This window comes from Lampris incognitus, chromosome 10 (assembly GCF_029633865.1).
Source record: "Lampris incognitus isolate fLamInc1 chromosome 10, fLamInc1.hap2, whole genome shotgun sequence".
In the NCBI taxonomy this organism is placed as follows: domain Eukaryota; kingdom Metazoa; phylum Chordata; class Actinopteri; order Lampriformes; family Lampridae; genus Lampris; species Lampris incognitus.
The window spans coordinates 14,579,645-14,607,210 of record NC_079220.1 but is presented as its reverse complement, the minus strand read 5'-3'; the positions used below and the strand labels follow the sequence as shown (position 1 = coordinate 14,607,210).

At 44.7% G+C, this 27,566-nt stretch overlaps 2 protein-coding genes across 2 annotated transcripts; one reads left to right on the top strand and one right to left on the bottom strand.

Moving 5' to 3' along the window:
- Window positions 1–514: 514 nt before the first annotated feature.
- On the bottom strand, window positions 515–15,165 carry adsl (adenylosuccinate lyase). Its single transcript, XM_056288017.1, has 12 exons — window positions 14,887–15,165; window positions 12,131–12,334; window positions 9,483–9,527; window positions 8,895–8,974; window positions 8,457–8,628; window positions 8,299–8,345; window positions 7,946–8,036; window positions 7,519–7,588; window positions 7,095–7,242; window positions 6,257–6,437; window positions 3,969–4,145; window positions 515–904 (listed from the first exon to the last, which is right to left on the bottom strand). Exons 1-12 carry the CDS (start codon window positions 15,028–15,030, stop codon window positions 818–820), a joined length of 1,446 nt encoding a protein of 481 aa, XP_056143992.1. The 5' UTR covers window positions 15,031–15,165; the 3' UTR covers window positions 515–817.
- A 997-nt stretch (window positions 15,166–16,162) lies between these two features.
- si:dkey-110g7.8 (GTPase IMAP family member 3) lies at window positions 16,163–25,925 on the top strand. Its single transcript, XM_056287916.1, has 6 exons — window positions 16,163–16,479; window positions 17,463–18,018; window positions 19,600–19,697; window positions 19,945–20,076; window positions 20,687–21,280; window positions 22,026–25,925. Exons 1-6 carry the CDS (start codon window positions 16,449–16,451, stop codon window positions 22,097–22,099), a joined length of 1,485 nt encoding a protein of 494 aa, XP_056143891.1. The 5' UTR covers window positions 16,163–16,448; the 3' UTR covers window positions 22,100–25,925.
- The last annotated feature ends 1,641 nt before the right edge of the window (window positions 25,926–27,566 follow it).

The window sequence follows — 27,566 nt, the reverse complement described above, 5'->3', positions numbered from 1 at the left end:
TCTTTACTATACATCTAGTATTAGTGGCTATTCAGAGACTTCCCCATCTCATTATCCAAAACAAAACATGTAATTAATGCACCTGGGTTCCAGAAGACTGAGTAGCTTTGACTAAAGTCATCACCAGAAGTGAAAACTCCATCTGAAGTCACCACGGCCAGGCTCTGATATCCTGGGATGACTGCCGAATGAGTCATAGACACAAGGCAATAAACAGGTGGCTTAATGATACCCTTACACCTCACTAGCTTTATATAATGTCTGACTAGTTTTCACATGAGAGATTATTAGAGTCCAATTACCTTTGCTACCTATCAAACAATCCCATACCATGAGAGACACTTGCTATTAAAATTATTAACCATCGGAGTTAAATGTTCTTATCTCTATAGGAAAAATAATGCGCGAGGCATTTTATACATTTGTGCCAGACTTCACCTTAACTCATACCAAATAAACCTGAGATAAAAGCAGAAATAAAAAGCCATGATGAGACCAAATTTACAACCGTAAGTGTTCTTTATTGAGGTATGATGTCGCAAAGCCGCAAACCACATGAAGCCAAAAATCATGATGAGGTCTCTTGGTCAGTGTGCGTCTGTGTGTCTCAGAGACGTTATGGATTCCACTCTTTTCTTGGCAAGACCCATCCGCATTCTGGAAAGACCCGCCCCTACTCTGCCTCTGATTGGCTTACCCTAACCCTAACCTTAACCAGCCTAACCAACAGAGGCAACAAGTACTAGCCAAACCTGGCACTTGAATGGTACGCAGGGCGTGTCTTGACAAAAAGCGGAGGGATCCATAGTAACACGTCTCAGAGCTCCAGCTCAATCTTGACGTCCATCTTGGCCTTGTAGGGCTCCAGCAGGGGGCGCACCTCCTCAGACAGGAACCTAGTTACCTGTAGAAGGGGAGAAAAGTGTTTTAAATAAGGCATATTATTAGATTTGATACAGAATTACTTATAACGATGAAGACAGTGATATTGAAATAAACCTACCAAGAGACTATTATCTATTTCTTCTTCAAAACATTAGCACAGACAGAAACACACAGACAATTCATTGTCCTTGAGGATATTTGAAGCTACATATACACACAAGTGCACACACACACTGCGGGATTGCATGTCCATCCATCCATTATCCAAACCGCTTATCCTGCTCTCAGGGTCGCGGGGATGCTGGAGCCTATCCCAGCAGTCATTGGGCGGCAGGCGGGGAGACACCCTGGACAGGCCGCCAGACCATCACAGGGCATGCATTGCGCATAATTTTGTTGGTTCCCGCAAGTCTACCGCTTATAATGCGGGAAAATCCCGCACACATTTACAGTAATGTATAATGTTCAGCCAACATTTGCACCGGTGTGGTATGCAGAACATACTGGCTGGAAGTGACGCATCAGACAGACCCACTCCCGGCCCGGACACCACACTGGCGCGCTCCCTCTCCCTCCCTCCACAAAGCTACAAGACCCCTCTGCTTTTGCAGCCTCACTCGCTGACATATACACAGTAGGCCGATGTTACTCATGGAAATTTTTCACGCAACTTCGTCCCATGCAGCGGAGTTTCATCAGAGTTGTATTGTGTATCAGCCCCTGCAGTTAACTGACAAGTTGTGAGAAATTTAGCTGCATCAAGTTGAACCTTGATGTTCAGCTTGATGTAACAAGGTTCATGCAATAACCAATCAGAGCATTAAGGTCATGTCACTCCGCAAATCTGACCCACTGCATGCTGCTGGGATTTCAAAACCCGACATTAAAACTATGATGGAGAGACATCTACCAACATGGACTTTACACAAGGAATTTTTTTTGAAACTGCAATGTCCATGACAAGGACATTTTTTAAGATAATAAATCAGTTTAAGAAATTAATTCATTAATTCAAACAGCTCTGCCAGTTCGCACTAAGGGCATACAGCATTTTTGTCTAACTTAATGCCATTTGAAATTTGTATCTACTCTGTTAATAGCTACTAAATGTAGGCTGGTTAGAAATGCAATTAAATCTTCAATACATGAGAAAGTAAGATGAATATTTAACGACTATTAAACGGACATTCTATTTATATCGTTCTGACTAAACTCATTGGCTGTTGCACGTACATTTGCATTTGAAATGTTCAGTGTAACGGTTCAGTTGCACAAACATTCAACTTGCAACTCATACATGCAACAAAGTTGTGTGAAAAAGTGTCGTGTGTAACGTCGGCCATAGAAATCAGACAAACTTTTATGGTTTCAATGACATGAACTTTCTGAACTTGAAGGCAAGTAAACATGGACTGCTGGCTGAAATGTAAATCTACAGCATCTGCAGTGGAACCCGCTCAGAAAGACCCCCACCAGACCCTGAAAGGGCTAGTGCAAACAGCAGTGGCAGAGAAGTCAAGGTTAACAACGTTAGATCCTCAGGATCCTCAGACAGGTAATGTAACGTTACCAAGGTGAAGCAGCAGTCCAAGACCAGTTTCAGGCTCACTGGCTCAGAATACATCAGTGGCTCGAACTTAAAAATGGGAAATTAACCACTCAATTTGTAAGATGTACATGTGGTAGTCTGCAGCATTCACCGGCTCAGCAGAGGGGGTGGAGCAATGATCAGGCCGGCTCGGAAAATAGGGTAATTGGCCAAGCACAATTGGGGAGAAAGGGGGGGGGGGGGTCTAAGAAAAAAAAAACTTACAAACGGAAAAACTACCATGTATTTCGAATTAAATTATATTGTGATGGGACACTTGATTGATCTTATTCGGGAAAACCTTTTTTGGCTTTCCCCCCTCTTCATGGGTGTAGCATGGGGTATACTAACAGAAAAGGTCCTTTATCAGTCGTTTGGGATTCAGTGTCACGCACGTGCGCACACGCACACACACGACATTCAGAGACGTGGGAAACATGGCCACACAGATATGGACAAAGTCTTTCAGCTGGGTATTTTAGGAAGTGTGCGTCGAGACTGAATACATACTTAGTACTCGGCATATTTCATCAGGTAGTCTTAAGCAGGCTGCTGGGAATCTTGGGGTAATATTTGATGCTAATCTCAGTACTGATCATCAAATTAAAAATGTTGCTCAGTCATGCTTTTTCCAGTTCAAGCTAATCTCCAAGATGAGGTCATTTTTATCAATTGCCGATCCGCAAAAAGTTGTACATGCTTGTATCTATTCTCGGCTTGACTATTGTAATGCAATTTATTCTGCTATCAGCAAGGGCCTTCTCCACCGCCTGCAGCTGGTACAAAACGCCGCTGCTCAGCTCATTACCGGGACAAGGAGGCATGACCATATCCCTCCTGTACTTGCCTCCCTACACTGGCTCCTTGTTACATTTCGAATTGATTTTAAATGTTTACTGCTCACTTTTAAGGCTTTAAATGGTCTTGCTCCTTCATACGTTTGTGATTTATTGACCTGGTATATGCCCCCTCGACCATTAAGGTCTGCAGATGGAGCCCTGCTAGTTATTCCCAGGTCTCGGTTTGTTACAAAGGGAGATCGGGCTTTTTGCTGTTAGAGCCCCCACACTATGGAACGCTCTTCCTGCTGAGCTAAGACGAACTAAGTATCTAGCTTCTTTTAAATCTCGTCTTAAAACTTTTCTCTTTATGAAAGCTTTTACACGTTTGATATTTGCTTTTATTTATACCGTTTTTACTTTTACTCTTATTTGATCTTACTCTTAGTTTTGCCTTGTCTGGTTTTATCTTTTTTGTGTGAAGCACTTTGTAACATTGTTTTAGAAAAGTGCTATATAAATAAAATTATTGTTATTACTCATGAGAAAACCTACCTCCTGTAAGATTACTTGTAGCTGGTTAATTTCTCAGAGCACAGTGCAGCTATACAGCAAGTTAATGTTTTCACCCACAGATGTTTAAATTTCATGCACTTCTAAAACACCAGGATTTTACTTATAATGGCAAGGACAATGAGGAGAACCATTTGCAGCACCTGCTGGGGGGCTCGGCCGATGAAGGTCTTGGGGTCCAGGAGGGCGTCCAGCTGTCCCAGGATGGGGCTGAAGTAGGGGTCAGCCTGAATCCTGGCCAAAAGGTCATTATCACCTCCCTCTTGTTTGACCACTGCTGCTGCCTGCTGGGACAGCACGCGGATCTTCTCATGGCAATCCTAATGGACAGGAAAGGGCAGAAAGAGAGCATAGAGAAGTCAATCTATGACAGTGTTCACAATACAGGCCTTGATGTTCAATTCCAATTTTTTGCCCTGATGAGATTATTTCACTTGGTCATTCACATTTGTAAAGTGACCCATATCTGACATTAGCATGAACAGATTGCAGGCCCTGAAGCGCCCCACGTGTGCATCCCCCCCCCCCCCATTTCTCCCCAACTGCATCCGGCCAATTACCCCATTCTTCCGAGCTGTCCCAGTCGCTGGTCCACCTCCTCTGCCAATCTGGGGAGAGCAGCAGACTACCACATGCCTCCTCCGATACATGTGGAGTCGCCAGCTGCTTCTTTTCACCTGACAATGAGGAGTTTCACCAGAGGGACGTAGCGTGTGAGAGAATCACGCTATTCCAAAGCCAAAGCCTTAACTGTAGCTGCATTAGTAGTTATTGCTGGTAGTTTTACACAAATTTGAGTGACGTAAAGGTTGCATGAATTGTGATCTGCCCGGTCAGACTCAGGTCGCCTTCACACAATCAGACATCTGTCGGATTCTAGTACCACATATGGAAGCGGCCCAAATCTGATTGGGAAAAAAAATCTGATTTTTGCATCCACACTGCTCTGAATATATCAGATCTGTGTCACATGTAGCAAAAAATTGGATTCAGGCTACATTTTGCTTGTAATGTGAACATAGTGTATGTACATTCTGTCTGCACACCTGTGTATTCAACGATGATCACTCGTCAATGCAGTAACACAGCAGGGACATTTAGTCAACCGGTCATTAAACCAATCATTTATTGCCTTGAATGTATGATCAATTCAGCAATCTCCCCCGATACCCAAGCATGGCTGTGATGACTAAGATGGAGCTTTTGTTTTGAAGATGATTTTAGTCATAGCTGCTCAGTCTTGTGGCAGGTCTATAGACATTTTGCAACAGTTTTTATATGATAGGTAGGTCTGACTCATCTTTGTAATTGGCTGATAGTTGTGGTATAAGTTCAGTATACCATGCACACACAGGATATGGATATATACAGAACCAGCTGGGGGAAACCCAGAGTGCAGACAATACAGCAGATGAATTGGGCATTGCTCTCAACATTTTTACTGCTTCAAAGCAGCAGGTTAATGACATACTGAGATATTTTAATGTTAATGGCCAAACATCTAAGGGGTAGTTAGACTAAAAGTAAATGAATTGTTAATAAATTCTTTTTAACTGCACATTTAACCACCTTTTGTCTGGTTTAAGTAATATTCTGTGCGTCTTGTTTTCTTCTTCCATCTTTGGGACAGAGCTGGTCATTCTATCTCAAATGGTTGCCTGTTGTGGCTAATCTGTCACAAAACAACTTTTTTTTTTAGTTTTACAGTGTTTTTTGGGGGGGGGGGTTACAGAATAACTTAAATGACACAAGGTATGAAGAGGAATTCTAATATGCAGAAATAAACAATGGGCCTCAGTCATCAATTGTTTGTACATACAAATTTGTTCTTACACACCCATGGAATGTTTTAGCCCTCAATTTTATCTGACAGGCAGCACCAAAAGCCTGATGGTTATTTGTAATTTTTTTTCCATAACATCTATTGTCATCTTGTCTTGTAACGAGACATCACTCAGGCTTGCAAAGACATCAGTGTTAGCCAACTGCTGTCTAAATTCAGGGGTTACCCGAATTCTACACTGGTCTCTGAGACAAACTTCAGGGCAAAAAAAAAATCCCATGGGTGTGTAAGAACACATTTGTAGTATGTAGGAACGATTGATGGATGAGGCCCATCGTTCTCATTTCACAAAAGCAATAACCCATGACAGATCATGGTTTATGAAAAATTATCTCATGGCTAAATATATGTCGTCAGCCAGCTTCTTCCACTGTGATGAAGAAAGGAACAAAAAAAAAAAAAGAGGGTTATGAAGGGTCTTTTTTTTAAAATGGACTTTTTCATAACAGTTTTTTGGGGGGGGGGCAAAGAAACAAGAAAAATTGATTATTCCACAGCAGACTTGTTGGACAAACAGAATTCATCGGAGCCATCTGGCACATCCATAACCGCATAATGAGTCATCGTCATTGTACCAGTTCACTGTACCTGTCTGTTCCCTCCAGCCTTCACCACAGCCATGATAATGTTCTCTGTGGCCATGAAGGGCAGCTCGTGGCGAATGTGTCTTTCAATTACTTTGGGGTAGACCACCAGTCCCTCTGTGATATTCTGCAAGGTACTGAGGATGATGTCCGCGGTCAGGAAGGACTCGGGCAGAGAAATCCTCCTGAAGATAAGGGGATAAACTAGAATGAGTAAAATTTATCAAGTGTTGCACAAACCATAACCCATTCACACACCAAAGCCATTGCCTAATCCTGCAGAATGTGGTACAGTGATGTACAGCTACAACCTCTGGATTAATTGACGGCTGCACCGCAAGCAAGATGTGGACCACATATGTATCTTTTAACATCTTTTATAATTTTACCAATTAGAGTTTTTGGTGAGACTTATTCAAAACCTTCCCATTTCAATGTGGATCCTCTAGTTACAAGGTCACTGCGTTGGTGATGTGCAAGGTAATGTTTACTAGGCCTGCAGGAGTGAACACTAATGGGTGCTTGCTATGGATTTCTAGTAAGAGGACACTGTCAGACAGGTGTATCTCCTGTGTCATACCAAAAACACAAACGGGAAAAACTACCATGTATTTCAAATTAAATTATATTGTGATGGGTTACTTGACTGATCTTAATCAGGAACGTTTCTTGGCTTTCCCTCCTCATGGGTGTGGCATGGGGTATACTAACAGAAAAGGTCCTTTGATAGTCTTGATGCATGCTCATTAATGCAGGTAAGAAAATCAGATATCAGAACGTAACTATAGATAATCAGCATACTAAAGAGTTGTGTGTGAGTGTGTTTGTCTCTGGAAAGTAACCTGTTGGCACTGTCGTCCAGCGTCCTCTCCAGCCACTGAACCGAGGCTGTCTGCAGCGGGTCGGCCAACAGTGCCACCAGGTGGCGGGCAAGGCTACAACAACGTTCTGAACGCATGGGATTCCTCTTATAAGGCATGGCACTGGACCCTATGGACAGACGGTTAAAGAGAAATTAACATTTGCATTAAGCTGCTTAAGGAGAGAGCTTCCCAAGTTGAAAAAAATGTCCCGCGAACTGCCCGTGCCCATTAGAAAAAGTAATTCAATTCCACAGTGGCGGGGAATCAAGATAACCCTTTATAATTAATTATTCTTATTCCTACCACCACCATGAGACCATAACCAGTATTATCAAAGGTGTACATTTGAATTATGTTTATAAATAACATTTGACTTCCCAAGGATATAAATAACTCAATATACCTATTTGCTCTTTCTCAAAAGGCTCCTCAATCTCCTTCATGTTCGCCAGCAAGCGGATGTCTGTGCAGATCTGCGTTGAACAAAGGGTCAAAAGACAATGGACCTCATGCCACACAACACATTTTGCAATATTCATTTTATGTCTAGGAAGACTGCAGAAGTCAAACAAGACAAAGTGTATGTGACAGTAAATTAGTTCTTTGTGTAAAAAAGTGTGTTCTTAAAATAATTTTAAACCAAGAACTTTCATGTATCATGCAACTTTCATGGCTATTTCTTTATTGGCAAAGTCTTCAATAGAACGATGGACCAATCAATTAATAAAAGCATTACATAGTGTTTTTTTGCACCATTTGCAAATCCATTTCCACAAAACCACCACTAGATAGCACTATTTCTCTATCGGTCTTTAAGTTCAGACGCTCACCTTATGGACAGTAGCGCCCAAGCTGGCCAGATGAGACAGTGAGTCAATGTCGACCTTACGACTGTACGTCTGTCCTGTCACCAGGTAGGCTCTAGGTAGAAGAGAAGCACTGTTAAGATGCGTTGCTGACAGCAAAGCAACTCAACATTATTCCAAGAAGTGACTTTGGGATACAACTGAACTCTTTATCAGATATCTAGACCATCTCATTTGTTATGTTAAAACTTTTTCTATTTATTTTCATGTTGGTCTCATGTCATGAGGGTGCTAGGGGATGAATAAAGATCAATTTATCCCACAGAGATTACGAAGGCTGGAAGCATAAATCTCCTGTGTTCTAGGACATAACTTACTTTTTGAAGCCAGCCATCTCCGTCACCATTCTGTCAAGCTCTTCCACCTGGGAGAGAAAGTGGATGGATAGTGAGTCTAACTCCGTAACAATACTTCTGCAGAGCCTAGCAAATAATCCATCATCATCATCATCATCATCATGCTATTCAGTGCACACCTTATCGTGGTCCCCCTGGAAGAGCTGCAGGAAGCTGGCCTGTGTGCCAGTGGTCCCCTTGACCCCCCGGAAACGCAGGTCATCGCGGGCACGTTGCAGGTTTCTCATGTCCATGGCCAGGTCCTGTAACCACAGACATGCCCGTTTCCCTACCGTGGTCAGTTGTGCCGGCCTAGAGGAATGGAGAGAGCGAGAGAGACAGAGAGAAGAGGAAAAGGTGGACAGAGGAAAATATGCTCTTCATTTAAAGCTGAAAGCTGAGGAGTAGGTCAGAAAGCCCTGTAGAGATTGGGCTCTGGGAAAAACGGTAAAGAGGTAGAGGATAAGAGGTAGAAATCATTTGAAAAATATAATTAGCATGAACTTTGGAGACATTAGGAGAACAGGACACATGTAACCAGACAACCCTCGGGGGGACGCTGCTCACTTCAGACTCACTGATAGTGTGTGAAGCCGAGGGTGGGCAGGTCAGCGTATTTCTCTGCAAAGTTTGCCAATCTGTCAATCACTCTGGCCAGCTATGGGGGCATAAGGATACAGGATATTAACATTGTATTATTGTGCGTCAGATCTAGTGTACTACAGTTATGTGGATGGAGTCATCCAATTATTCAAAACCATAGTTTACTGCTCCTGCTGTTCCCAGAGCAACCTCTTAACTCGTCCAGCTATCTGTATGTATTTTTCTGGCAATATAGAAACATCCTTGAGCTGCCCACATCTGCACAACAACTACACTCTGGGTGCACACATAAAATACACACACATTCATATTATGATTTCTTTGTTCCTCCTTTTCATTTTTGTGATCCTACACTGCCTTGCCGCCCATGTTTTCTGACAACCTAGTTTTGTGAAATGCAGTTTATAAAAAAAAGTATTGAGTTGATTTGATTACTTCTGCATTGTTATTGCTCAACAGCTGAGGATAAGTGGGGGGGGGGGGGATCTGGGAAGCTGTTTCCGCTGATTTTACATCTATACGACTCGATGAGTGCATGTTCCCAGTCAACAGCTGAGCCTCACCTTAGGCAACAGGACGTCAAATCCATCACGCAGCATGATAAGATCCTAAGGAGGAAAACAAAAGAAATCAAGAAGTGTGATAAAAACAGCCTTGTTGACCTAAATTTGCTAGATACAGTGCATCCGGAAAGTATTCACACCCCTTCACTTTCCCCACATGTTGTTATGTTACAGCCTTATTCCAAAATTGATTAAATTCCTTTTTTTTTCTCATCAATCTACACACAATACCCCATAACGACAAAGTGAAAAAGGTTTTGTAGAAATTTTGCAAATTTATTAAAAATGAAAAACTGAAATATTGCATGTACGCAAGTATTCACACCCTTTGCTATGACACTCAAAATTGAGCTCAGGCTCATCCTGTTTCCACTGATCATCCTTGAGATGTTTCGACATCTTGATTGGAGTCCACCCGTAGTAAATTCAATTGATTGGACATGATTTGGAAAGACACACACCTGTCTATATAAGGTCCCACTGTTGACAGTGCATGTCAGAGCAGAAACCAAGCCATGAGATCAAAGGAATTGTCTGTGGACCTCCGAGACAGGATTGTATCGAGGCACAGATCTGGGGAAGTGTACAAAAAAAATTCTACAGCTTTGAAGGTCCCGAAGAGCACAGTGGTCTCCATCATTTGTAAATGGAAGAAGTTTGGATCCACCAGGACTCTTCCTAGAGCTGGCTGCCCAGCCAAACTGAGCAATCAGGGGAGAAGGGCCTTGGTCAGGGAGGTGACCAAGAACCGATGGTCACTCTGACAGAGCTCCAGCGTTCCTCTGTGGAGATGGGGGAACCTTCCAGAAGGACAACCATCTCTGCAGCACTCCACCGATCAGACCTTTATGGTAGAGTGGCCAGATGGAAGCCTCTGCTCAGTAAAAGGCACATGACAGCCCGCTTGGAGTTTGCCAGAAAGCACCTAAAGGACTCTCAGACCATGAGAAACAAGATTCTCTGGTCTGATAAGACCAAGATTGAACTCTTTGGCCTGAATGCCAAACGTCACGTCTGGAGGAAACCAGGCTCCTCTCATCACCTTGCTAATACCATCCCTACAGTGAAGCATGGTGGTGGCAGCATCATGCTGTGGGGATGTTTTTAAGCAGCAGGAACTGGGAGACAAGTCAGAATCGAGGGAAAGATGAATGGAGCAAAGTACAGAGAGATCCTTGATGAAAACCTGCTCCAGAGTGCTCAGGACCTCAGACTGGGGCGAAGGTTTACCTTTCAACACGACAACGACCCTAAGCACAGAGCCAAGACAATGAAGGAGTGGCTTCGGGACAAGTCTGTGAATGTCCTTGAGTGGCCCAGCCAGAGCCCAGACTTGAACCCCATTGAACATCTCTTGAAAGACCTGAAAATAGCTGTGCAGCGACGCTCCCCCATCTAACCTTACAGAGCTCGAGAGGATCTGCAGAGAAGAATGGGAGAAATACCCCAAATATAGGTGTGCCAAGCTTGTAGCTTCATACCCAAGAAGACTTGAGGCTGTAATCGCTGCCAAGGGTGCCTCAACCAAGTACTGAGTAAAGGGTGTGAATACTTATGTACATGCAATATTTCAGTTTTTTATTTTTAATAAATTTGCAAAAATGTCTACAAAACCTTTTTCGCTTTGTCATTATGGGGTATTGTATGTAGATTGATGAGGGGAAAAAAAGGAATTTAATCCATTTTGGAATAAGGCTGTAACATAACAAAATGTGGGGAAAGTGAAGGGGTGTGAATACTTTCCGGATGCACTGTATATCACCCTGTACAATCAAGGATAATACTATGCCATAGTATTGCCCTTGAATGTGTTTTCTGCCATAGTATCACTATGGCAGAAAACACTGCGGCTTCCATTTCCTCTTTTTTTTTTTGTGGATTTTTTTCCCGTTTTTCTCCCCATTTTTACTCAGCCAATAACCCCACTCTTCCGAGCCGTCCCGGTCGCTGCTCCACCCCCTCTGCTGCTCCGAGAGGGGCTGCAGACTATCACATGACTCCTCCGATTCATGTGGAGTCGCCAGCCGCTTCTTTTCACCTGACAGTGAGGAGTTTCGCCAGGGGGACATAGCACGTGGGAGGATCACACTATTCCCCCCAGTTTCCCCTTCCCTCCAAACAGGCACTGCGACTGACCAGAGGAAGCGCTAATACAGCGACCAGGACACATATCCACATCCGGTGTCCCACCCGCAGACACGGCCAATTGTGTCTGTAGAGACGCCCGACCAAGCCGGAGGTAACATGGGGATTCGAACTGGCAATCCTCGTGTTGGCAAGCAACGGAATAAACCACTACACTACCCAGACACCCGTTTCATCCACACAAAAAACCCGGAATCATCCCAAATCAATAATTCCAGTGCCTTGAATCAGAGTTACAGTCTCAGAGAGGGGTTTATATCGCTATAATAAGAACAAGGTAGATACAGCAACTGACAATAGACAACACTGAACCTCAGAAACAATTAACATCATGTCTTGCTAAGCCATATATCTGATCAGGGCACCTTGCCTGCGATCACAAATCAATACTATTATTATATAAAGTTTCATAAATATAGCTTAAGTTGGAGGAAAACACCTAGATTGTCAATAACAGATTTCATAAAGCTACAGTGGAATGCCTATAGGTCATGGGTCATTACGGTATTGTCTCCCACGTAGCAGGAGGTGGCTCCCAGGTGGATGATGGGAGCGGCCGTGGGGCAGTAGTGGGCGAAGGTGTGGATGTGGGCCATGACATCGTGCCTCAGCTTACGCTCCTCTTCGGCCGCCATGGCAAAGTCAATGTCTTCCGCATGGCTCTCCATCTCCGCTATTTGGGCATCGGTGATGTACAGACCCAGAGTCTGAGGAGAAAAGTAAGGAGAAGAAAGAGGCATGAAAAAAAAAATGAAAAAAAAGAAAGACAAGAAAAAAGATGGTAAGACAATCCAATAGTTCAGATCTGGATATTGCTGGTGACATTTTGAGGGATTCATAACGAGATTAAGAATATCATTCATTCATTCATTATCCAAACCGCTTATCCTTACTCAGGGTCGTGGGGATGCTGGAGCCTATCCCAGCAGTCATTGGGCGGCAGGCAGGGAGACACCCTGGACAGGCCACCAGACCATCATAGGGCCAAGATATTAAGAATATTATATCAAGAATACTAATATTATTATTAATAAGAATATTAAGAATATCATCTTATGAATATATTATATTAATATTATTATTAAATTATTAATATTAGTATCATATTAACACTATCAACAAATGTCAAATATGCTCCATATTCTGATACACTATCGTCTTTTACTAAAATGCATCCGTAAAGATACTTTTCGTTATTTATTGTTGGAAAAAAAAGGGTCTGGGAAAAAACAAGTCAAACTTTGTTGAAGAAAGTGTTTGGAGTCAGTTTTAATACAGTGTATTTGCACTTAGGTCTTATAAAGAGCATTAATATGCACCTCACTTTAAAGGTGTTCGTGTCCACTTACTGTTGCCTTTTCTAATAAAAGTAAGGATATTAGAGTCAGTAAAATATTGACGGGTTAAATTGGTATTAGAATAATTTGGTTTAAAGAAAACATGCCAGCCATCGACATGTTTAGTCCTACAGGGTTGACTGAGGGGAATATTTAACAGAGAGTTACACTGTCGCTCCTCAGTGGTCTCAGGAGCCTGATGGAGGGGAAACAGTCAGCTAATGACTTTAAAACAGAAATCCATTTTAACTGTCCTTTCTACAATCTGATCTTGAGATGTGCAAGTCTTGTGAGAGGAAGCCAGGTATGCTGATGAAAATCAAGTGTTCTTTATTTACACAGAGCTGGCTGAGGAATTTGGCTCAAACGCTGAAAATTTTTTTACCATAGTAACATCAAATAACAAGGTCACACAGTTCAAGGCCCTCATTTGAATCAAGCATGTCAGGACATAGTCTGTTTAATGCACCAAACTGAATGGTGAGCTGAACTAAACAAATATTTATATAGAAAGATGTGCTAGTGCCAAAGATCCAAATCCAAGGATATCTGGCCCAAGTTAAGACAGCAGGAGCCGAACTGTGAGTCTGTCTGGGGTCAAACAACAAACTAGGTGAGGTGGGAACGGCAAGTTTCCTATTACTGTGACATTTTCTCCATGCTATTTTAAAAACACACAAACCTTCCACTGGCAACGGCAACAACACCTCTGACTCTCCACAGAGACACCGTAGTGAGGTTAGCTCTCTTAAGACCAGGCTGAGCAACGACAAACTTTCTTTGCAGCACAAGGAAGGACTCAATGGTCTGATCAAGTCATATGAGGAAATGCATGTGAGACAGGGCCTGCATCAAATTAACCCCCAATTAGCCCTACCCCTAATGTGAGGAGTGTGGGCATCAATCAGAGAAGTACAGAACTTGGCAGTATATTATGATAATTGGCAACTGGACCAAAAAAACATACTTTTAACATGTTCCTTAGATAAAACAAAAGAAAATCACAGTTTTAATAGACCTTTTAAATGGCCTGAATGGTATCCTGGCCGTTTCTTCTAACTGATGACGATGATGATGATGATGATAAAGATGGGCAATAATTCACTATTGTTTTTCAAATGGTATTGGGTCAGAATGAAATTTGGACATTGTCATATCGTGATAAAGAATGTTGTCGCTTCAATTAATGATAACAAGAATCCATTACCTAAACTTTCTCACAAATTAGGTCTGAAATGTGTGAGGGAATAATTGTAAACTAGTTTTGGTTTGATATTATGCTTTATATTACAAAACAGTTCAACGTCAGAATCAGAGTCATGTTTATTGGTCATGTAGGTTTGCACATACATGGAATTTGACTCTGGTTTCGTGGCTCTCTCAGTGTACTTAACATAGAATAACCCCACCACAACACAACAAATGAACCTCAGTTGGATTCTTGAATATGGTATTTGTGCATATGTGGAATTTGACACTATAGATATATCATGATATGTGCTTACATATCATGACATGTCAATATTATGTCAAATTCCCTGTGGTTATTGTGATAATATTTTCCATATTGCTGAGCACTGTGACAGTGGAGAGTCTGTAGAGTACTCAAGACTGCATCGCAAGCTACAGATACTAACCCATCTCTTGGACTAACATTTATGATCAGCATGCTGTTGGGCTGCAGGGTCCAACAGATAGCACTCCTACTACTCTTGTTGTCTGGGGGTCTTTTTCCCTTCATAGACCTTTAAACTATAAATAGAGCAGGCAACTTGATATGGCTCTCTCAAGGTCGCTAACTCCGGTTCTTAAAACTTGCAATGCCCAGCAAAGACCATGCACACAATTAAATATAGGCTAGCGGAGGAAAGAGGCTAACTGTCTTGTGCCGACACCCAGCTGCAACGTGTGTGCGCCCAAACCTTCTCAGCCTTGGCGAGGTAGATCCACAGCTTTCTCCAGGTTGTGAATTTCTTCCGGTCGCTGAAGTTGTAGGCCATTTCCTTGCTTGCATACCTTGAAACTAGCGGCGAGCGGTACTTGGTAAACTCGTCGGATCCCTCCATGATGACAAGATGTGGTGGTCAACAATACTGGAAAAAGACCAAGGTTATTTAACCCTGCAGGCTTCAATACCACCCCACAGGCTACATACAGTCACTAGCTGGCCAAGTGGCAGTTCCGCCTCTTCACCAGCCCACATGGACCGGCAGCGCTTTTTACGACACTTCGCGATGACGTACGGCACAAGGGCTAATTATGTTACAGCGTCGAAAAATACTTAACTTGCTTTTTGTGAGGAATATTTACGTTTTCAGCGCTTCCCAATTCTCGATTCATGATAACGACTGAACACGAATCTAATCATTTACGTCAAGACAAATTGTATAGTTACCCATTTTCAGTTTATTTCAGGTGCCCCCAGCAGGTAAAATGCGCGATGTCTCCACATAAGTCAGCTGTCTGAGTCATTAAGAGGCGCGGTGCTTGGTGTCGTTTGTACGCAAGGCACGATATGTTAATGATACAACCTGCAGACATTATTCATATGAGCGGCACAGTGCTTTGAATTTACTGCACTTAATCTCAACGACACATCTCCCGTTTTACACGATCGCATACCTATGTTATGTAACCTATTGTTGCATGTGTTGAGTCGATTCAGTATGAAGAAATATTAATTTATTATACATGCAGGCTGCACTTATTTTCATGTCCACGGGGGATCATATAAATAGGAACATGCGTCTGTGTGCATGCTGCAGCTAGGGAATACTTTCAGCTGTAAACACAGTGCTTGCCCCCCCCCTCCCGCCTGCAGCTGGCATGCTCTCTACAGTGCTGTGCGATGTGTATGTGGGAGGATCAGCTCCCTCCTCTGCTTTCTTTCAAAATGACGAGACACCTTCAGGGAGCTGCTGCAGGAGTGGTATTGACTTCACTCCTCCTGCATTGCTCAATCTTTCCTCTCTGCTCGGATAGATAAACACAGGAGAGAGACAATGAAAGGGTGCTGGAAGTCAAGAAACTAATACATGATACAGCTGAAAAGGACAGAAGAGCCAGAATAGCGGTGGTGGTGGGAGTGGTGGTGGTGGTGGGAGGGGTGGCTGGAGGCTTGGATAAGGGGAGAGAAGAGAGAGAGAGGGGGGGGGTTGAGTGGCAGTGTGGATACTGAGACACAGAGAGAGAGGGGAGAGAGAGGGGAGAGAGAGAGACTCGGGGAGCAGTAGAGAGGGAGACAGCGGAGGGAGAGGAAGTGAAGGTACAGTGTATAATGTACTGCAGTAGAATGAGGGTAAGAGTGAGAGAGCGAGCCAGGAGGAAGCACTTTGACCATCAGCCTTTTGCAGATCCCTCAGGAACCGTTGCCTCGCAGCCAGATTTCTGAAGAAGCAAGGAGACTTGGGAAAGCACGGTGGAGTCGAAAAGGAGAAGGCGAAGGGGGGCTGAGGAGGAGGAAGCCAGAGGTTCATTGCACAAGATGGCTGCTGTGTCCTCTGCCTCTGACTCTGGTAAGTGGGGTTTTTTCATCCTCCTTTGTATGCTTCACAACAGGTCATCAGCCCCATGATGCATTCGCTTCATTCCCTTCCATATGCATGGCATCTGTTGTCAACTGTACATGTCTGGGTCACCATTAAACTCTGACATAGATATCCACAACACAGGAAACTGTTGCTTGAGTCCACTTCCTGTGTTTAGCAGCTCACATGGAAAGTCCTATCAGCTGTGAATTGTGCGGATAGATCAATTAATGTATTCTCTCCTTCCTGTCTTGCTGTCATTCTGTCACAACGAGCAACTATCCTCTTGCCATCTTCTCAAATGACATATTCTGTCACCGAGCCATCCAATTAAAACATGTATGATGTCCAGCTGACATCTACTCAGAACATATAATATTCTGTCCTCATGCCAAATCCTCCCTGGAAGGAGTCCAAGGTTCCTCCTTTCTGACCCAAATTTTCCAAAGTGCAATGGTAGAGGCTAAATGTTACAAAAAGAGGGCAGAGGCTGTGAGACAAAAGAAAAGAAAGCTTGAGATGACTGGACACAAGGAGAAATTAAGGATGAGAATAAAAGCTGTCATACGATAAAAAGGGACAGGGGTGAGATAAGAAAATCGAGTCCATGGGAAGATAGAAAGTGGAGACAGTTTCACTGAAATGAATCAGGGCGAAAAAGTTAATTTGCCAGTTTCAACCTCAAAATGCTTTTTTGAGACGAGCCAGTACCATCGAAAAAATGGCAGATGATATCTCTCACTAAGTATTAAAACTGCAATTCAGATGCCAAGATTGTGATTATCAAAGTAAATTATGTTGTGCTTGATCCACACTGAGGATATGTCCAGAGGGGCTGAACGCGAGCTACATCTAGTTCAACCAACAAACAAAAACAAACGCACCAAACCCCAACTGTTAAAAAAAAAAACAAGATAAAGAAAGGAAACAACACTAAGCTGTTGTAACCTGAACGCATCCTTTTCCAACAGGAGACCCCGGGGGCCGCCACCCGCCTGAGCGCAGACTGTTAATCCTAGGGGGGCCACGGGCAGGGAAAACATCGTCCGCCAACACCATCTTGGGGGATAATGTCTTCGAGGCCGGGACAGAGACCACTCACAGTAATGTGGGCCAGACCGAGATCTATGGAAGACGCGTGACCGTGGTCGACACTCCTCCCTGGGCTGTCCCCAGTGATCCGGAGGAGGACGGTGACGGCGATGAGAGCAGTACCGCCGTCGATGAGTCAGACACCCCACCACGGCCGGTGCCAAGCCTTGACAGCGAGGGGCCATGCATGGGGGCCATCCTCTGCCCGCCCGGACCCCACGTCATCCTGCTGGTGGTGTCTGTCACCCAGTCGTTTGCTGAAATCCAGAGGAGGGCTGCGGAGGACCAGCTGGGTGCCTTGGGTGGAGGAACTTGGAGGTACTCCATGGTGCTGTTTACTGGGGTGGACAAGCTGCCCAAAGGGACTTTCATTGAGGAACACATAGCCAACACTGGAGAAGCTCTGCAATGGTTGGTGGAGAGATGCGGAAGCAGGTACAAAAGCTTCTCGGGCTTCTTCTGTGGTCTCTCTCTGTCTATCCGTCTGTCTTTCATTCGCGTTCACGCTCATTTTTCATCTTTAACGTTTTGGATTTTTGATAATTTTGCGCGCCCTTGTGGACACAAGCGGTAGTGTTTCGCAGAAGAACGTCGTCATGTCGTAGACCATTGTCGCAAAGTTCTTCATTCGCTCTCTGGAAGCTGTTGCGTTTGTTTTGACCGGAAGCGTGAAAGATGCAGTGAGGTTTTAAAAAAACAGCTGTTTGCAAGATTTACAGCGATGAGGTGATGTACCTCTGTTTATGGCGATGTATCCGGTTTGTGTACCGTAAATCATTTCGTCAGATTTCGTTGGGAATCCGACCCAAAACAAGCATGTGAAATCATTACGTAGCAAAAGCTAATATTGCTGATGGTCTCGTTTGCTGATGTCGGTCATATGGAGCCGCATCAAAACGAAAGTGAGACTGGTGAGTAATCTGGTGAATAATCTGGTGAATAATCAGTGGAAAAATCCTTGTTGCAGCCTTAACCACCCACACGTGCTTTTACCAAGAAAACAGATTGTAGAAGACTGAAAGAAGAACTGTTACATTACGGTACCAATCAGGGGCGTCCGGGTGGCGTGGCGGTCTATTCCATTGCCTAGCAACACGGGGCTCGCCGGTTCGAATCCCCGCGTTACCTCCGGCTTGGTCGGCCGTCCCTACAGACACAATTGGCCGTGTCTGTGGCCTGTGGGTGGGAAGCCGGATGTGGGTATGTGTCCTGGTCGCTTCACTAGCGCCTCCTCTGGTCGGTCGGGGCGCCTGTTCAGGGGGGAGGAGGGGAATAGCGTGATCCTCCCACGCGCTACGTCCCCCTGGTGAAACTCCTCACTGTCAGGTGAAAAGAAGCGGGCTGGCGACTCCACATGTATGGGAGGAGGCATGTGGTAGTCTGCAGCCCTCCCTGAATCGGTAGAGGGGGTGGAGCAGCGTTCGGGACGGCTCGGAAGAGTGAGGTAATTGGCCGGATACAATTGGGGAGAAAAAGAGAGAGGGGGGGGGGGATCCCAAATGGTTTTTTTAAATAAATAAATAAAAGTTACGGTACCATCATTAGCACAGCAAGAATCCGCTGAGAAGTCTCCTCATTGGTGGAGGGGTTGCTTATCATGCATGAAAACGGTGGTAAAATGATGAGAGTGGGTCCATCAGTACGTCATCTGACTTTATGAACTCCGGTCAGGTTGACACTGGGTTTAAAAGCCCGATTTTTTATTGTTGTGTAGATTTGCAGCCCCTTGTTGGTACCGACACGGCTTCGATGAATGAGTCTGGGTTTTAACATAATTCTTAGCTTAGCAAAACCCAGACAAAGGAAGGCGCCTCGCCCCGAACGCCGGTGACACATCGGTATGCTCACACACTCGCAGCCCTGTTGGTTAGAGACGGACCCAGGACATGTCGTCTGTCCGGAGACCAGTTGGTGCATCAGCATGCGTGACTGCTCGCTCTGGAAAATGGCACCAGGGACTGTTACCTCGTGTCCCGTGTGTGGGTAAACATATCTGAAGTGCTTATATTTCTCCAGATACCATGCCTTTGATAACACTCAGAAGGATGGGGAGGACAACACGCAAGTGCCGGAGCTGATGGAGAAAGTAGAGGAAATGATCACTGACAACCAAGGTTTGACCGTGCTCAGTATATTGTCAAATTAACTGCGTATTTTCTATGTTGTTTGTTTGCTTTGGTTATATTTTTTCGTTGCGTCGCACCGTTTCGTAAAGTGCCCATAGTTAGATGAAATACGCACATTGTGTAACTTGCGCTGGGTCTACAGGGAGGTCACTACATGACTCCTGAGTTATATTACTGAACGCAGTTATATTATTAAACACATGGACCATGAATAATTTCTCTGCTGTTATACCAGGCTGGTACTTCGAGGTGAATGAGTTGATTCTCCTGGAGGAGGAGCAGGCCAGGAGAGCTCTGGAGGAGGAGCGGATGAGAATGGAGGAGCACGCCAGACAGAGGGAGCAGATGATAGGAGGACCTCCCAGAGGTAAAAAGGAGCTCTGTGTGTGTGTGTGTGTGTGTGTGTGTGTGTGTGTGTGTGTGTGTGTGTGTGTGTGTGTGTGTGTGTTCAAATGAGTGAGTGTGATGTAAAAGTGAGGAGAGAGATTGATGCACATCTGTGCTACACTGCTCTTGGGAAAACAGCCCTGTTGGCAGAAGTACTTTCCCAGGAAATAGTTTTCTCATTACTAGTTAATCATTGTTACCTCTCTCTCTCTCTCTCTCTCTCTCTCTCTCTCTCTCTCTCTCTCTCTCTCTCTCTCTCTCTCTCTCTCTCTCTCTCTCTCTCTCTCTCTCTCTCTCTCTCTCTCTCTCTCTCTCTCACTTCCACCCTCCTCCTCACTATCTCTTTTCTACTTATTATCCTTTTATCAGATTTCCCTGTATTTGTTTCTCAATGCTTCATTATCTCGCTCTCCCTCTCTCTCTCTCTGTTGTTTTCTTACAAATGTATGAGCAAACATGCATGCACGCACACACACACACACACACACACACACACACACACACACACACACACACACACACACACACACACATAACATACATAGCAACACTTCCAGTGTGTTGATCTCTCTCTTTCCCTGTTCTCTCAGAGCTCAGAGTATTGTTGCTGGGTTGGAAAGGCGTAGGCAAGAGTTCAGTGGGGAACTCCATCCTTGGCCGCCGTGACTTTGAGTCAGGCCAGGAGACGGAGCTCTGCCTGCGGAGGCAAGCTTTGGTTTCGGGCCGCAGGGTCACCATCGTCGACACTCCGGGCTGGGACTGGTTCTCCGTCCGGCGAACCCCGAAACGGATCCGCCAGGAGTCGCAACGTGGCGCCGCTCTCCTCCGGCCCGGACCCCACACGCTGCTGCTGGTCCTCCCCGTGGTCTCCTCCCTGACCGCCAGGAAGAGACGCACCCTGCTGGCTCACATGGAGACCCTGTTTGGTGACAGGGCGTGCCTGCACACCATGGTGCTGTTCAGCTGTGGCGACTGGCTGGGCCACACTCCCATCGAGGAGCACATCCAGAGAGGAGGGCGGGAGCTGCACAGACTGCTGGAGTACTGCGGGAACTATTACCACGTCCTGGACAGTAAGAGCCCTGTCAAGGACAGCAGGAGCATCTCCGACCTGCTGGATAAGATTGAGGAGATGATCAGGGAGAACGGGGATGAAGCCTTTCTCCCAGTGCAGAGCGAGTGGTGTAAGTTGCATTCTCTCTTTCTTAAATTTGAAATGCATTTCTCATGGTATGCATTTTTCCCAGGGTTGTATAGTGGGGTGTCCAGGTAGCGTGGCAGTCTATTCCATTGCCTACCAATACGGGGATCACCGGTTTGAATCCCTGTGTTACCTCCGGCTTGGTCAACCATCCCTACAGACACAATTGGCCATGTCTGCGGGTGGGAAGCCGCATGTGGGTATATGTCCTGGTCGCTGCACTAGCGCCTCCTCTGGTCGGTCGGGGGGCCTGTTCGGGGGTGGGGACTGGGGGGAATAGCGTGATCCTCCCACGCGCTACATACCCCTGGCAAAACTCTTCTCTGTCAGGTGAAAAGAAGTGGCTGGCGACTCCACATGTATCGGAGGAGGCGTGTGGTAGTCTGCAGCCCTCCCTGGATCGGCAGAGGGGGTGGAGCAGCGACCACGATGGCTCGGAAGAGTGGGGTAATTGGCCGGATACAACTGGGGAGAAAAGGGGGAGGGGGAGTTGTATAGTGTTCAAAATCTGTGTGGAAGATTTGCTTCTTGATTTGTGGTTGATTCATACACACATACAGGTTTACTCTATCCAACAACTCCCAACATTGTGCACATATGGGCCTTTTTCCTTGGCCCTTCATGTCACATATATAAAGGCACTTTATCCAAAAGCATGCTGAGATTCACAATTCCATGTGTTGGCATAGCTCTGATCCAGCCTCTTGTGGCTGTATTGTATTTGACAGTGAGTGAGGAGAGCTCTCAGTCCTCCGACAACACCGAGCCCGAAGATGACTGTAGAGGGTGCCAGCTCCAGTGACATGGCGGCAATGAAGGGAAAGTGGGATACTGCTTTTTCACTCCATTCTGAGTACTAAATAAGAAAAAAAATACGTTGCCTCTTAAAACTGAAACCTCAAATCGATATTTTCTTCCAACTCTTAAGGGTGAAAGGAGAAATTGACTTAAAACACAGGGTTTTGGAACAGGAGGTGTGATGAATAGCACTGCGTCAGTTCGCTAGAAAACACATTCACGGATTACTAAGCAAAGCTCGACTGGGGACTGAAAGAGCACTCTATTGCAATTACTGCTCTCATCTGAGTCTACATGCCCGAAAGTTTTCGTGAGATGTGTTGTTGGGTTTTCTTTTTTTTCTTTCCTTAAAGGTAGAAGTTTTGAGTTCTGCTTTAAGGGACCAGAGCTCGGTCCCTGTCCATGGCAGAGACAATGGCTGCTGCTAAACAGATGCTGCTTCAACACTTCATAATAAAAGTGAAAAGTCATAAGAATCATTGTAATCCAATATCCAAACGGCACTGGTGCGCCATGGTTTGGATCGTCACAAAGATGAAGATGCAGCAACTCTGAGCTACGCTGTGATGCAGTCTGCAGCGGTATGATGCAACCCATCATTTTGCTGCTTTCCCTCGAAGCCCGAGCCCGGAGGAGAGGTGCAGGCAGGGTCGATATCATCATGGCCAAATAGAATTGAGGGCATGGCTCGAGCAGGGGTTTTTTAACATTGGAGCCGTGAGAGTCTGTACAGGTCGAGGAGGTATGCCACTGTGAATGTGTTTGTCCCCCCAAATTTGATCTCTATCTAGAGTTATTGTCTGCTCCCCCCAAGCTACGTCTTATTTTCTGTTGATGGTGGGGTTTTTTCTAGTTTGCATTCAGTTTGGTTCAATCAGGGACAACAGAAAATAGCTCAAACTAAAGCAAATCAATGAAATATATCAGCTGATATGCTGCAACCAGATTATGTACAAAGCAATAAGAGGTAATGCAAACTGCAGCACCTAAAAAAACTCGGCGGTGTGTGAGTAAGGGGAAATTTCTCGTTTGTACTCCCCAGAGTCACAAAAGTGCACTGTGAAAAAAATGTACGATGGCCCCTCCACAGCGTCTGGTAACATTATGATGTGTGATCCTCTAGTATACACTGCGTCAGTAATAAACAGGTTTTCTATTCATTGGCATTTTGTCAGTCCCTGCTGAGGGACTCTGAGTCAAATCTTGGACCTGTACAGAAATGCTAATCAAGTGCAAACCGTAGACGCAAGTCTCTTATTAATTGGAATTGAATTTTACTGTGTTGACTTGTTTTAGTTTGCCTGGAGCCTGAAGTGCACTTTGGGTAGTGCTTTCTGGGGGGACAAACTGTGCAAGATAAGACGATTTTCTTTAAGTAGTAATTCTTGTAATTCGAAGTCTGGCACACAGTCCATGTCCAAGAAATGTTCCAAGAAGAGATTTTAAGAAGGCTGTATTCTCACTTTGTGCCATCTCACATCCCTAAAGCATATCTAAACCGGCTTGAGCTGGCTGGCTCTGCATTGTTCTATTCTGTGATGATGCAACAGAGCCGTTGACAATAGGGTAGATTTAGCAGTCACAAAGTGGGATTGGGTGCAAGGCCAGGATAGCAGCCCATCCATCACTCCGTTGCATGCTACAGAAACGAGATAACCTCATTAACTGTCGTGGTAAAAGAGGGCTTACTCCTTAATAACTTTTCCTTCGATATTGTGACATTCGCGCCTGGTATCAATAGTGATGTTAAAAAAGAAAAGAAAGAAAAAGAAAGAAAATTTATATTCCAAGAGGCAACAGTGCACATGCATCCAAGATAAATGAGTGCCTAAAGAGTTGCTGGCAACCTCAACTTTTTTCTTTTTTTTAGAAGCAAAGCAACTCATGGAAAAGTGAGAAGAACTCACTGACTCATTCACATACTCAGTTAGCAAGTCCACCTCTAGGGGGAGCTGTGGGGCTCTAAATGCGTTCAGCGAGTGAAAATAAAACTAAAGAAATTATGAAAAACATTTAAGACTTTCACGTACTGCATAAAAAATGAACGTTCAACCCCAGCCAGTTCCCCTCCAGATGGACCACATCCTACTACTATGAGCTGCTTGCAACTCTTTAGTGAAATACGCCCTGATAAGCCTCATGCCTACTGAACACGTGTGGGATAAAGCCGTGCGTCCACCACAGACCGCTTCTGCAGAAACACCGCTAATGCTGGAGGTGAGGGCTTCAAATGAAAAGCAGGTGCGGAGCGCTGGGAGAAGATGCTGCGCGATGACTTTCATGACAGAGGCGATATTTCTTTTTCTTCTTTCACATTGTGGTGATACATGCATAAAATGTCAAACGGGGGCTTTCTGTGTCCAAAGTCATTTGCTGGTTTATTTTTGTTCCCCTTTCTGCTCCGACAAAGTAAATCTAGTCTTGTGCCTAGTCCACACGTACGCGGGTATTTTTGAAAACGGGGTTTTCCCTCCTTCATTCTTTAAAAAGAAATCTCGTCCACACAAGCGCTGTAGAAAAATCTCCGTCCAAATGAAAATGCAAACACAGGTGCTGCTCGACCCAATGAATGCGCTGTTAAGAGCATGCCGAACCACCAGGTGGCGATTTAACCGTAACCCTAAAGCCATGTTGGCCAATCAGAAGCCGGAAAAAAAAAAGCCAACGCCTAGCCAAAAACCCCGTTTCCCCTATCTACACGTCAACACTGAAAACGGAGTTTCTGAAAATCTCCCCCATGGGAGGAATTGTCCAGTAGGTCTCCTTTCAGTGACCCAGAACGCAGTGTACGTGTGGACGAAAGGCCAAAATGCAAAGAAATGGCTACATTCTCAAAAATACCCGTGCACCGAGTGGACAAGGAATTAGCTTCCTCTCTGGCCCCGCCCCTCCTTCATTCTTATTGGTTGGTGGAAATAGAAGGGGGCACGAGACGTGTGCGTCCGCGACGGCTGAGATTATTTAAACTGTGGAAAGAGGCGGAGCGCTGACGTCGTAGGCTGTGATGGGGTCGAGAGTTGAGTAAACAGGACCTTTCCATAGGGATCAGTACAGCGATAAAAGACGCGTGTTTCGTGTGTTTGTGTTTTTACAGTTCTGTGGTGGACGCATGACCCAAGTCCACTGAAATTCACCAAGTCCTTACTTGCATATTGGATTCAGTAACAGCAGATAGTAGTTCCTCACATCTGTGTCACTGTGTCATTTTTCTTAAGAATCTCAAGACGGTCATTTTGGGTTTCTTTCAATTTCTGTTGTCACGTCACAACTCTGCAAAAACTGTACATTAAAAAAAAGAAGAATACATTTAAAGAGATTATCAACCGTTCATATTGCCACAGTAGTATAAAAAGGTATATACTATGTGACCATTAGCACTGCCATGCTTAAAAGACAGCCAAAAAACAAAAACAAAACATGATTTATATTAATGATGTAGCCTGTGCAAGAAACCATGAATTCCTCGACGCTTTCCTAACTGTACGCTTCATCTTGTGATCTAGGCGGCCACGGCTCTTAGTATAACAGCATGACTTCAGAATTTTGGGATGATGAGGATTTATTTCGGGTGATCATTTGGAGCATTTAGTTAAACTTGAAAGCTCTGCTCCACTTGTGAATACATTGTATAGGCCATGTATATTTACAGCGTGGAATATGTTAAAGTTGTGTTATCCAAAAAAGCATTGTGCACCGTGTTACATGTGTCACCAGTTTACCATGACTCAAGTGAAGTTACTTTTCTGTGTTTGGTCCTAAATGGTGAGTGCATCATTAGTGAAACGACTCGCATCATCCTCTGACAGCTACAATAAAAATATATGGATATGTTGTCTAATTTGGCTGTTTGTTTTATTTATGTGTTTTTCTGTGTAGTATTCAAATGTTCTCACTGAAAGGCACCATGCCTTACAGTTGGTGTCGTCTACACCAGTCAGCCAAAACATTAAAACCACTGACAGGTAAGTGAATAACATTGATTATCTCATTACTGTGGCACCTGTTCAAGGGGTGGGATATAGTAGGCAGCAAGTGAACAGTCAGCTCTTGGAGTTGATGTGTTGGAAGCAGGAAAAATGGGCATGTGTAAGGATCTGAGTGGCTTTGACAAGGACCAAATTGTGATGGCTAGACGACCGGGTCAGATCATCTCCAAAATGGCAGGTCTTGTGGGGTGTTTCTAGTATGCAGTGGTCAGTACCTACCAAAAGTGGTCCAAGGAAGGACAACCAGTGAACTGGCAACCGGTTCATGAGTGCCCAAGGCTCACTGACGCGTGTGGGGAGCGAAGGCTAGCCCACCTGGTCCGATCCCACAGGAGAGCTACTGTAGGCTCAAATTACTGGAGAAGTTAATGCTGGCAATGATAGACAGGTGTCAGAACACAGTGCATCACAGCTTGCAGTGTATGGGGTTGCGTAGCTGCAGACCGGTCACAGTGTCCATGATGACCCCTCTCCACCGCCGAAAGTGCCTACAACGGGCACGTGAGCATAAGAACTGGACTATGGAGCAATGGAAGAAGATGGCCTGGTCTGATAAATCACGTTTGCTTTTACATCATATGGATGGCTAGGTGCATGTGCGTCATTTACCTGGGGAAGAGATGGCACCAGGATGCACCTTGGGAAGAAGACAAGCCGGTGGAGGTAATGTGATGCCCTGGGCAATGTTCAGCTGGGACACCTTGGGTCCTGCCATTCATGTGGATGTTACTTTGATACCTACCACCTACCTAAACATCGTTGCAGACCAGCTACACCCCTTCATGACAACGGTATTCCCTGATGGCAGTGGCCTCTTTCAGCAGGATAATGCGCCCTGCCACACTGCACACGTTGTTCAGGAATGGTTTGAGGAACATGACAAAGAGTTCAACGTGTTGCCTTGGGCCTGCAAATTCCCCAGATCATTACTCAAAGATGTGATGGCCTGGCGGGGCCCTGTGATGGCCTGGCGGCCTGTCCAGGGTGTCTCCCCACCTGCCGCCCAATGACTACTGGGATAGGCTCCAACATCCCCACGACCCAGAGAGCAGGATAAGCGGTTTGGATAATGGATGGATGGATTACTCAAAGAGAAGATTTTGTTTTTCTTCTCAGAGACTGCTGACCTCAGTATCTGGCTTGATAATGCAGTTAAAAACTTCCAGTATTGTATTTTGGTATTTTAGGGTTAGGGTTAGTCAGTACAAGTGACATTTCAGAGAGACGATCTGACCAAAAATCAGCAGGTGAGCATTCATTTTGATATTACCTATATACATTTTTCCACATTTTAAAATGTATTCGTCTCATTTTTTCCAATGATGTGTGGCCTGAAATTATGGAAATCAGCCACCTAAAGTAGCAGTGTTTCCAGACCGTGGTTGAAAAAAACGTATTTTCAATCGTTTGACCATCAGTTATAAATGAAATCTATCAGAACAAACTCCTGTGGAAAACAGAAGAACAGTGTTGCATGTAACTCAG

Bases quoted from the DNA above. Each gene is read 5' to 3' on its own strand.
- adsl (XM_056288017.1), bottom strand. From the start codon at position 15,030: ATGGAGGGATCCGACGAGTTTACCAAGTACCGCTCGCCGCTAGTTTCA. The intron at 8,629-8,894 runs GTGAGTCTGAAG...CCATTCCTCTAG, and splicing joins CTCGGCTTCACACACTATCA to GCCGGCACAACTGACCACGG. The intron at 7,589-7,945 runs GTGAGCGTCTGA...TGTTCAACGCAG, and splicing joins TGGGCGCTACTGTCCATAAG to ATCTGCACAGACATCCGCTT.
- si:dkey-110g7.8 (XM_056287916.1), top strand. From the start codon at position 16,449: ATGGCTGCTGTGTCCTCTGCCTCTGACTCTG. The intron at 16,480-17,462 runs GTAAGTGGGGTT...CTTTTCCAACAG, and splicing joins GTCCTCTGCCTCTGACTCTG to GAGACCCCGGGGGCCGCCAC. The intron at 21,281-22,025 runs GTAAGTTGCATT...TGTATTTGACAG, and splicing joins CCCAGTGCAGAGCGAGTGGT to TGAGTGAGGAGAGCTCTCAG.